Source organism: Enoplosus armatus, chromosome 15, assembly GCF_043641665.1.
Source record: "Enoplosus armatus isolate fEnoArm2 chromosome 15, fEnoArm2.hap1, whole genome shotgun sequence".
NCBI lineage: Eukaryota > Metazoa > Chordata > Actinopteri > Centrarchiformes > Enoplosidae > Enoplosus > Enoplosus armatus.
In genome coordinates this window covers 19033148-19045377 of record NC_092194.1, presented here as the reverse complement: position 1 = coordinate 19045377, position 12230 = coordinate 19033148, and the positions used below count along the sequence as shown (strand labels likewise).

General features: G+C 39.0%; 1 protein-coding gene across 1 annotated transcript; it reads right to left on the bottom strand.

The window, feature by feature from the left end:
• Positions 1 to 805: 805 nt before the first annotated feature.
• marc1 (mitochondrial amidoxime reducing component 1) lies at positions 806 to 5840 on the bottom strand. The gene is made up of 7 exons (XM_070920546.1): positions 5572 to 5840; positions 4536 to 4706; positions 3656 to 3818; positions 3211 to 3351; positions 2807 to 2868; positions 2497 to 2568; positions 806 to 1388 (listed from the first exon to the last, which is right to left on the bottom strand). Exons 1-7 carry the CDS (start codon positions 5820 to 5822, stop codon positions 1262 to 1264), a joined length of 987 nt encoding a protein of 328 aa, XP_070776647.1. The 5' UTR covers positions 5823 to 5840; the 3' UTR covers positions 806 to 1261.
• Positions 5841 to 12230: the final 6390 nt, after the last annotated feature.

The following is a 12230-nucleotide window of genomic DNA, read 5'->3' as shown; positions in this document are numbered from 1 at the left end:
TCATGTTCATACAGAACTGAAAAATGTCATAATTCATAAGATACATGTTTTTAAGCATTTGTCAATTAAAGGACATGGGCAGCAATGCATATACTTTTCTTTCTTTGGTTTTTTTTTAATAAGAGTTTCTGTCGGTGACACTCTCTTCTTTTACATGAGTAACAAAGAGGTTAATTTATATAGAAACACATTGCTCCCTACTGGTCATTGTATGTAACTAAAACTAGATCTCACTGGGGCCTCATGGCACTCTTAGGAGATTTTGGGTCAAAGAGACCAAACCTGTCAGGTCTAAGAATCGTGCCTTACTCACTTACTGGTCTAAAATGCTGACAGGGAAGCGCAGATCGCCCATTAACTGAAAGGTCACAGGTTTGATCTTTGTTTCCATCAGATGCTTCAGCGTGTTTGTCCTGAACAAGTGACCCACTGACCCTCTGCTGGTTAAACTTGTGTCAAGTATATGACAAACAGGGAGGCTGCGAAACATTTACCCTGACAAGTGATACAGAACACACAGGTCTCTGTTTTTGACAGATTTTCACAGACGCTAGAATCAACTTTGTTATGTAATCATATAGAATTAAAAAAGAAAATCTAAACTGAATCTAAAAACGTCATTTTGTGCTACCAGTCCACTTTAAATTATTTGGCTGTTCCTTTTTTTAATAACAAGCGCATGCCTTAAAATACAAAAACATGAAATGTTATGCAGTATTAGATGGGAAGAAAGTTAATTCAAGTGAATGAAAGATTTATCAGCAGTTCTGCTTTGTTTTAATACCAGAGGTTGTTGTTGCCCAGCAGAGTTTCTCTGCGCCGTTTATTCCAGGAATAATCACACGTAAAGTATTATATTACAAAGACTTTAGGCAGTTTCACTTCTCTCTTTAATAGAAGCATGTACTTTCTGTATTTAATTACCAGTGAACTCAATGTGCAGTTGTTTGAAATTAGTTTAATTCAGGCACCATTAGTGTGACACAACAGCCCAAAGGCATGACAATTAATAAAAAACTACAAACTATAAAAAATTATTATTATTGTTATATTATGTGAATTTCTCAATAGATTGGTATCTCTGTGAATCAGTGCCTCATGTTTTTTGTCATTATACGTTTTATTTCATTCATTATTTATGTATCTCATCTATTTAAGTGATTTATTTTGTGCGGACTAGCAGAGTGATTATACCGTTATAATGCTCATGATAAAGATTTCTTCCTCCTTCAGACAAAGTGACTGAATGTTTTTCCCTCTATTAACGGCTGATCTTGTACACCACATCGCCGACCTGCAGGATCCCTGTCTTCTTCACAGTGTGCAGCTGTCCAAACAACGGAGACTCTTTGTAGATGTGCTTCTCGGATGGTTTGCACAGACGATAGCTGTGAAAGAATTGTCATCAGTAAGAGCTCAAAGGCATTAAGGTGAAATAAGATTTATGTAATTTTTCACTTCTTAAAATTGGACTTCTCATCGAATTTACAAGATAGAAATCCCATTTAAATTAACAAAAGAAAATAACTGTTTGAAGTCATAGTTAAATTAGAAAAACTCTCAGAATGATCACTGACAAAAGTACAATTTCCAGTCTAGATACCTAAAAAATGATACAAAACTCAATGAAGCTACATATGAATGCTAACTCTTATTAACACCAGGGTTGCCAGGTTTTACTGACATTAAAAAGCCCAATCAGAGCCTTGAATCTGCCTTATTGTCATAAAAGTAGCCCAATTTTTAGCTTTGAATTGGAGAGGGGGGGTTTTTGTCTGTCCAACATTTGTATGCATGAAATAATAATTCTTTTTTTAGGCTGAAGCAGGATGCTGCTGATGCTGACATACTGTTAAAGGGGAACTCCACCGATTTTATACATTCGAGTCTGTTTACAGGTCTTGGGTAGTACTAAATCTGCAGGCGTGGAGTTAAAAAGATGTGAGCTTATTAGACCTCTGCAGCTCCTCATCTCTGCTGCAGCGTAACACACCTGAATCTCCAACTGAACTGTCGGCGGTTGAGTTGCATTGTGGGCAATGCAGACGGCAGGTTTTGACAAGGAAGAAGAATGAGAATAAAAGAGGCGATATCTCTGGTTCTGCTGCATCGATTTTACTACTTTTTGTCTGAAACTGAATGTAATTTAAAGAAAAAAAACTTTCAGCATGGTTGTAATGAAGTGAAATGGTTTAGTTGGTCATCAGTCCTCTGTCGTTCTGTCGTTGTGTGTCAAGCAGTCGAGCTTTCTGAACTCAGTCCTGTGAATCTCCTCCTCTTCATCTTAAAGATGTGGTGGACTGGACAAAGGGACAGCTACTTTTTATTACGACTAGTAGGCCTAATTGGACCTACTTTTTGATTAGGTCTCAAACAAGCTGCACAACCCCCCCCCCCCCCCCCCCCCAGTCAAATAACCCCAATCAATCTGGCAACACTAACTAGCACCAAAATGTAAAATATCAACCTTCCCCAAATGATGAGTTAAAACTTTACCTTTTCAGTGTTTCCAGAGGCTCTTTTCGGGTAATTATACCAGTTTCAGGGTCAACTGTAGTGAAAACGCATCTGGAAACAACAAAGGTTACAGGTGAGTTATCATCCATCCTGTTAACCCTGAATCTCTACAGTTAGAAAGACAAATTCATGCATTTTAACATCAAATCGACAATCAGTGGTGAATTTAATTTGTATCCAGGGAATCAAACCCCAGCCGTGACTGCATGGCAGCTTTAGATTGTTGTTGTTGATAAATTAAGAGATTCTGTCTCTGATTAAAATCTGAGTGAAGCATCAACTGTGTTACCGTCCACATGACATTACACGCTGCAGTCTCACGCTGCCAATCTGGATCTCTTCCCATGAATCCTGAAAAAGCAAAGCAGTTGGTTTTTTGAGTTGCAGATAAAATTAGTCTACGCTGCTCACACTGAAAAGGGCGAGGTATTAGTCACAAGTAAAGGACGAAATGATCACTTTTCCAAGCAGGAGGGAAAAACAAAACAAAACCTCATGGGCTGCAGCACAGAGACACACAGGATTTGTTATTTTCAAGACCTTTTGAGGTTGTAATCTTTATATGACTGTTTTTCTTTGTTTATGTGATTAAGATTAAGAAATATTGTAGCCAAACAGAGGAATCAGCAGGGAAAAGAAATCAAAGCAATGTTTGTAGATGTGCTTCTTGTTGGCAAAAGCTGAACAACGCACCTCATCGAATGCTTCACAGCCACTTATGACAATGTTTGGGCGGAAACGCTCCACCGTGACATCCTTCTCTAACTTGCTGCTGAGATCCTTGACAGAAGACTCGGACAGCAGCATCACCGGTCCAACATCTGGGTAGGCCACCTGTTGGATAAATGCACCACAAATACAATCACAAATGGAAATCCTGTTCTCCTGTATGCAACAGGTTGTTTCTGGCAGCACCTGGACACTGTGAACAGCTACAAGTTCACCAAAAAAGACAAATCTAGTTTTGGTTTTATTGTGTTTTTTTTTTTATAAATGTGAAAAACTTTTGGGTATTTCAATGAAGACAAAATTAAAACGGACATAAAAGGACAAATATATTTGCCTTAAGTGGAGACATACAGTTAGAGCATTAAAATCTGGGAATAAAAAGCAGTCCAGCACATAGTCCTTTTTTTACCTCATACTGTGGGAAAATTGGCTCGCTCTCCACTGGCCTCCTGGCCCTCATCTGGGGTTCAAAGTGCACCAAGCGAAAGGTTTTCTCTGCCCCCAGATAACGAGTGAGCCAGCGAGACGCTTCGTCGCCACAATCCCGTCCCTGAATGTCAGCTCCAAACACTCTGCAGCACAAAAACAACGAGAAGCATTCATACAAGTCCGAAAACAGAGCTGGAACACACTTTAATTTACCATTTGAAACAAGTGTTATCAACAACATCTACAGTATCTGTCATGTCCCCCCTTTGGGAATAAAAGGATATACAAAGTTCTTAGATATTAGAGCTGCAAAAATCTCAGACTATTTTGATCATCAGTTAACAGTTTTAGTTATTTTTCATACGAATATGACGAACATTTACTGGTTCAGGATGCTCAGATGTGAGGATTGCCTTATTTTTTCTGTTTTATATGATTGAAGCTGAATATTGCTGGTAGGACAAAACAAGACATAGCAATTCATCGATTAACCAAGAAAATAATATACAGATAAATCAATAATGAAAATAATTGTGAGTTGCAGACCTAGCAGACTTTAACTGTCTGTATCTTTTTAATACTTTTAAAAATCAAGATAATGAGCTTCAGGTCATGAACATTTTTATAACGTATGGTTGATAGCTTTGGTTAAATCTTTAATCAAATTGCAGACTGAGTAGTGCTCAAATTTGTTTTGTGCCCTCTGAAATCTTCCATACCCGTCTACACAGTCGACTGTCAAATAAAGACAAAAAAGGCCCTAAAAATAATCTTAGAAAATAAAAAAAACAAGTAAAACAAACAGTTATGGATTCAGTCAGAGAAGATTGTGGTGCCAAAATGAAAGCCTGATATAAAACCTGCAGTTGATGACGGGGTTGTTGGACTGTTTGATTGGGAATCGCAGCTCCTCCATGTTTGGGCCGTTCAGACAAACATGACCTCCCTCGCATGTCAGAGCCGCCAACACCAGACGAGGCTCCTGTCTGCCCGTCACCATGTGACCGTCTTCTGTGACCACCAGCCAGTGTCTGCAATCAAAACCAACAGAGCCGTGGGTCTCCCTCATCTGCACCATTTGGCATCCCTGTTTTAATACTATTTAAGACTATAAACTAAACCTGCACATTGAGCTCTCACAGATTTTAAGCAAAGTTACAGGAGAGGGTATAAAGGAAAACAAGACAGGATTGGTGACATCACATGTTGCCATGGATACAGCAGTGCTGCTGACTCATCCAGAAATCCCAGATTTGCTTCACATTTTATTTGTATGCCTTGGTTAGATATTGATCTGGGAATCACATACAACACGTTTCTGTAAGAAAGGCTGCACTAGTGATGTAGAAATGTACAGATACTTCATGTTTGTGTTTTCAGTGTTTGGACAATTGAGTGAAACATGGGCAATTCCCTCACTTTCAGTTTATAGACCTGCTTCCAGTCTTCATGAAAGCCTCCACAAAAGTTCATAAATAAGCGTAATATTGAGACACAGACCCAATTTCCGAACCCCAATGAAGCAAGTGAGTGTAACTGAAACAAAAGCAAGCTGCTTTTACTTGTGCCATTTTGTGTCCCTGAGTGAACTAGATGTACACATGGAGGCTAGTGGTGCAATAAGTACAATATTTCCCTTGGAAATGTAGTGAAGTAGTAGTGTGAAGTAGTAGTATAAAGTAGCACAAATTGAAATGATTAAAGTAAAGTACCTCGAAATTGTACAGTACTTGAGTAAACTGCACAATAATGACCAGTGATGGTAAATAATGCTTGTGTGACCATTTACTTGAGTCGATTCCATTGTTTTTGTCTGAACTGGTCAGTAAACACCTGACAGGTGATACATTGCTCTCTGAACATGACAAACTCACATCGTTTGTGCTCGACACTCACCGATCCTGCAGTTCTCCAAACTTCAAGCCGATTTTCTGGCATTCTGCGAGCGCCACAGACACCGCTTTGCCAGACTTGAGAGGGTGAATGAGGAGCTGCGACACTACGCCTACACGAACAACTTTTTCTGGCTTTCGCAGGTATTTATATCCGAGAGCAAGTCCCAAAACAGCAACGCCAGCTCCGCCGATCAGAAGAGCGGCTTTCTTATTCTCGGCCAACGCATTCACAGCCAGCTCTCTCATGTCCATTTTGAAGCCTAACTGACTTTCTTGGACATTGAACTTTCGTTAAAGAGACAGGAGACTCCATGTGTAACGTTCACTGACGCTCGATCAACGGCAACTCCTCCCCGGGAGGCGAGCCAAAAGGACAGTTTTTCTTCTTCTTCACCCCCAAAATGAAAGAAACAAATAAGCAACAAAAGTCCTGGAGGTCAGCTAAACTCTACGATAACTTAAAATGAATAAAACTGAATATATTTGAACCAAACCAAACTAACAAACCGTTTTTGTTACCGTTTCTTCTTCTTCTTCTTCTTCTTCTTCTTCGTAGAGGTTTTACGGCAGTTGGCATCCTTAACGGCCCTCTCCTGGATATACATTAGTCATCAATGTCCATTATTTAAAATGTAATTAGTCCATTAGCTCTCATAAAACCAAACAGGTATTTTTCTTCCCTCCACATTGTCGTCATTATACATTTTACGCTGGTCTCTGCTTCCCCTGTTTACATTTCATCACATTACATTCATTTTTTCCAAAGCAACTTAGCAATAAGGTCATTTAGAGAGTTAGATGAGAAGATCAATACCACTCTCATGTCTGTCCGTTCAATATGAGGTTACAGCCAGCAGCCGGATAGCTTAGCTTAGCATAAAGAGTGAAAACGAGGGGGGAAACAGCTAGACGGCCAAGAAATAGTCCAGTACATACCCCCTGTAAAACGGCTAATTGAGGTTTTTACACTTCATTTTTTGTACAGATTAAGCAAACGCGATATAAAGTGTTAATTAGTGATCTTTAGAGGTGCTGGTAGGCAGATGTGGTAGCCAGGCAAGCTGTTTCCTCCTGTTCCTAGTCTTTGTGCTAAGCTAAGCTAACTGGCTACTAGCTGTAGCTTCGTATTTATTGTAAGGGCACAAGAGTGGTATCGATCTACTAGCCTGACTCTCAGCAAGAAAATGAACAGTATTTATCAAAATGTCAAACTTTAAACGTTGATGAATGACGGTCTTACTGCTCGGGCCTTCATTGAAGAAATTTGCCTTGCTTAATTTTGTAAAATATAGTGGTGGAAAATCTCTGTAGCATACATATAGCAAATACACAAGTACACTTTAACACTCAGTTAAAATTGGAATAAATATGTGTGTAAATATGACAGACACCTGCCCAAAATTTTTCTAAAAACAGAGAAGAAACCAAGTGACGTAATGGCATAGTTGACCTTCTCAGTAGAACTATTTTTGTCTTTGACATAGATACTCAGGTCTATGGCCAAAGTAGAAAACAGCAGATGCTCCAGCTACAGGGGGTCAATACAGGGATTTGTCGAATGGATACTCCTTCTGTTGCTTTTCTGAGCACATCTAATGGCTGAAGGCAGATTCACAGGCACACGGCCAGGCCTTACAAGCTGGTTTGATGTTGCAGTGGCAGGCACATTTTGATAACGAGATACAGTCCTAATTGCTCTATTCTCAGCAACTGAGACTTTGATTGTAATTCCGTTCTTAGCGCGTACAATTTGATTTGTGGTTTCATGCATTTACAGCTTCATAGGACTATTTTTTTATTTTTTATTTCCTTGATCATTATTCACTTTATTAATGTTATTTCCTGCATCATTGCCACACTACGTTTATATAGAGTCACATAAGGCTGTGGTTCCCAACATAGTCAAGCTCTCCACCACCGGTGTGCAACCGGTGATGAGGGGTCACAAGTAGACATTGCTTCGTTTTGAGGGGTCACAAGTATGGAGCATAACCTCTATATACAGTATTTTATTCATTCGGACAAAGCATCTGAGAGACTAACTGGCCTTTAATAAAATAATAATAAAATGGTGATTTAAGACCTCAATTTAAGCTTATACATATTGCTAATTGGTGTTCAAATAAAAATAACTCCCTTGTAAAGCACAGAAAACACACATATATAAAAACAATACAGTATTTTATGGGTATGTAATATCCACAAAGAAAGAACTTTGTAATATGGTACCAATTATGGAGAAAATAACAAGTTATTAGTGTGAAAAGCTTAATAAAATACCCATCCATTATTTATTTAACATTTTAAACTTTTTATTTTTCCCATGTGTTAAATTGTATGCTTGCCTGTGGACAACTGATTGGAATTAATGGTGGAAGTTTACCAAATTTCCATTTAATTATTTTATAATTAGAACCAAATTACACTGTTCTTTCCTGGAAATTATTTGGATATTATGCACCCATAAAATATAGAGTTAACAAATAAATGAGCTGAATCAACACCTCTGGCAATCTCAATAAAAAACAATATTAGAGATGTTCTTTTGGCCTAATTAAAAACGCAGCATTAACACCTTTTCCAAAACAGCCTTTGCTGCTTTCTGTTATTTTGTCCACCCCCTGCCTTGCCGTACCACACGATGATGAGTTGGATATAGCAAATATATATACTGCCACAAACGATGACATAATGATACACCGCCATACTTTCCGCTCGTGACTAACCTGCTGTAGGTTGTCCGGAACTGGACTTCAGTCAGAATTCCCAGGGGGAAACCATCTGGACCAAACGGTCATTTCTATACATTCAGCAGGCTTTTCTCACACCGCACATGTTGAGAAACAGCATGGAGAGGGTACCATCACATGATTACATCTTATACAGCACTTATATTGTGTACAGAAATGAATTTCATAAATCTTCTCTGTAAATTATAATTCATTTAAGATGGTTATCTGGTGATCAGTACATCCAGCAAAACAACAATAAAACTAAAAAACAGTCAGAGGTTTTCGATAAAATATCCATGTTTTCTGTGGATGTTCTTTTCTATACTTTGGCAAAATAGTACAATAGAACTACTTTGTTTGACTTTTTTTTTGACAGACAAATGAATTCTCTCAACTCTGCACACATCCCTTGGCAAGTAAAGATAAAAAATGTTCTTAACAGTTATTTCAAATACTCCTTATGAATTCAAGTACAAATTGGCCCCCCGGACATCTTTAAAAAACCTTTTATTTTCCAAGCAAAAAACAGAGAAACCTGTTAATGCTAGTGCAACATGATGTAGTTCTACTTTAAAACTAATACAGTACTTGCATGAAATATACAGTAGGCCGTTGTTTTCTGGGTCACTTATTGTTAAAAGCAAGTCAAAAGCAGAAAGCATCATAATCATCCTTTTTCTTCCATTATCATGTGCAAACATTACTTATGTATTTCAGGAAGGTGCAGTACAGTCCATCACAACAGGTCCATTTCCCTCACACACATGAGATCAGTTTCTCTGTGGACACCAGAACTGGATCAAGTAGTATTTGCAAGTAATTTTTGGCACTAGTTTTTTTTTGTCCACTATGTGTCACATGGGTGGTTCACCCAACAAGGTGAGAAAGTCAAAACCTTTAGACTTTACACCTTTATCTTTCAGAAAAGTAGCTCCACCTCGAGCGACTTCAACAGTAAAATGCTGCTTATAAATGAATGCATCAGTCATAACAATCTCATATTGTAAAATAAAATAATATAACACTCACAGGAAGAATGAGTGGGCTACTTTTACTTTCGTTACTTTAAGTACATTTTACTGATAATAATTATGTACTTAAAAATAAGTAAGATTTTGAATGCAGGATTTTTACGTGTAATAAAGTATTCACATTGTTGTACTGACACTTTTACTATGGTAAAGAATCTGAATACTTGATGAGTGAATACCTATATTTCCCAAAATGCCTTTCAACAATCCAAAGAGAACAGGTAAAAGCTCGCTGCTCTCGGTTGTTGGTCGTAAGCAGTGGACAAACAACGACGAAAGGGTTTTCTGGTGAAGAAAATGTGCTCTACAAACCAGATATATTTGTTTCTCTGCATCCTCCATGATGGACTTCTCACCGTATGATTGTTGAACTATAGTTTCAAAATTAATCAAATCCCTGAAACTCATTTGCAGCTGCCAGAAAGAAACTTAGTGTGACGTCACATCATGTCGCCTACAGAAAAAATACACCAATAAACCCCAAAATAGGCCCAGAAATACACGGAATAGTATCTGAGGGTGGATTTTTGTTCCCCCTTTTCCATCAATCAGAGAGAGTCTATTGTGGCATACTTGTGTGTGATTGACAGCCAGCTTATTATCCATTGTCCAAATAAAGAAAACCTCCTCCCATCTGCCACTCCAAACTGCTGCTAAAAATGGTTTTGCATGTACAGATTGATCCAGATGTGATGTTTACAGCTCTGTACTCTTCATATCTGAATAGCTGATGTGACTTCTGTGAAGCTTCAGGTCAAAAGAGCAGAGGGGAGAGAAATATAGTAGATTCACACTCCAAACATGTACTTTGATAGATAATCGTCATCCATGTTTAACAGTGTAATGATTTTTTCAGAATTCATAATTTCAGTTGTTCTGTATTTTCTGTTGCTGTTGACAAAGAACAAAGTGTGACTAGGTGGCAGGGTGTTGAATGCTAACAGTCAGAGGGATCGAGAGTTAGCTTTAAAAGAATATTTCAACAATTTGGAGAGCACACTCCTTTGTTTTCTTGCTGAGAGTTAGATGAGAAAACTGATACCATCTCATGTCTGTGTGTTATGCATGCAGCTGGAGCCAGGAAGCTAGGTTAGCCTAGCTTGGCTTAAAGACCGGAGCTAGCTTGGCTCCATCCAACGTTCAAAAACCCACCTCTCAGCTCCTCTAAAGCTCACAGATGAACACGTCTTATCTTATCTTAAATCAGCACACAAACGGAAATCTAAAAATGTGGTTTCAGTGGGTGTTTCGGGCTACAACTATCTCTTTGACAAACAACAGTTTGTCCATCCACCCAGCACTTATGTGCACGTCTCTGTTGGGTGCCTGGCAACCTCGCTATGACGACAAGATTCCAGCTGTTGTTCCCCCAGAAACAGCTACAACGCATAACTCCCCGAAAAAACACAAATTGTCGTTTATACACATATTTCACTTTAAAGGAATAGTTCTACATTTTGTTTTCTTGTTAAGAGTTAGATGAGGAGATAGATACCACTCTCATGTCTGTATGCTAAATATGAACTTGGAGCCAGTAGCCGGTTAGCTTAGCGTAGCATAAAGACTGGAAACAGAGGGTAAAAGCTAGCCTGGCTCTGTCCGTAGGAAACAAAATCCATCTACCGACACCTCTAAAGCTCACTAATTTCTCGTTTATTTAATCCGTTTTTGGTTATATGGGAGGCATTAACATCCTGAAGACAAGAAACGGTACACACATAAAACCACAACTTGTTTTTTACAGGTGTTGGTCTTTTGGAACATACTTCTTTTTCCAGTTGTTATTCTAAGCTAAACTAATACTTAATGCACAGACATGACAGTGATATTGATTTTCCCATCTTGTATTTCCCAAAATGTTGAACTATTGCTTTAATAGTGCAAAACCTGTACCTCACAAGTATCTACTCCTGAGGGACCGATGGACACATTGGAAACACCATGAAGGAGACCAGCACCTGCTCTGGACTGACCTCTGGAGCCAGCAGTGCCAAACAGCCACTACTGTAACCAACCCTCAGCTACAGGGGTGGACATAGTCAGAGTTGTTGATTTAGCCTGATGGTCATGTTTAAAGCAGTGCTTTGTGGAGCTGTTAAACAAACGCAGTTAAGTGTGTTTCAGTCAGTGCTGGTGAGTGTCTACTTGTGATTACTGTACTTCTTTCCAAATGCAGTTTTTACAGTGTTTGGGATATGTCATCGTGATTCTTTGAACTTCTCCACTTGTGACGTTACATAATTTAGCAGCGTTTGTGACTGATGCACCAGCAACTTGGACAGAGAGCGCTGAAAAATCACGATAACAGAGGCAGCTACACAGGGAATGAGTCATATTGAGTTATCAGTGTGTGCCAGCTATAATAAAGTTCTGACAATCACGATTTGTTTGGATACGTTTTTAGGGCAGCACAAGGCACCTTATACGAGGCCAGAATTGGTGCTGCATCAGTCACATATACTATGGTGGGGAACGTCTAAATAATCATCAAGATATATGCCTAACACAGGACAACAACTGACAACACTACAACTTTAAGAAGTAACCCCTGAGCTGAATCAGCACCTCTGAGATTATTAACAAAAACACAAAATTGGAATTTACTGCAGAGCTGCTGTCGAAGAGGTTTCAGTTATTTTATTGCCGATGCTCAACTGACTCGACCTGAACCTCCTCCTGCAGCCGTCCTTGCGTTGTGTGCACTGTACACCACCTGTACTGCGGCGTGTCCGTGTGTAGTGACCCAGATGACTTCCTACACGATTTGTCAAAGCACACGGGACGCCCTTGACTAAGACCTCAAGTCAAAACATTGTGTGCTGTGCTCTCTCAAATACGTATGTGAGTAAGACTTTGCTGTTTACAGTACTTAATGTGCTTTTCCCTTTTGCGTGTCC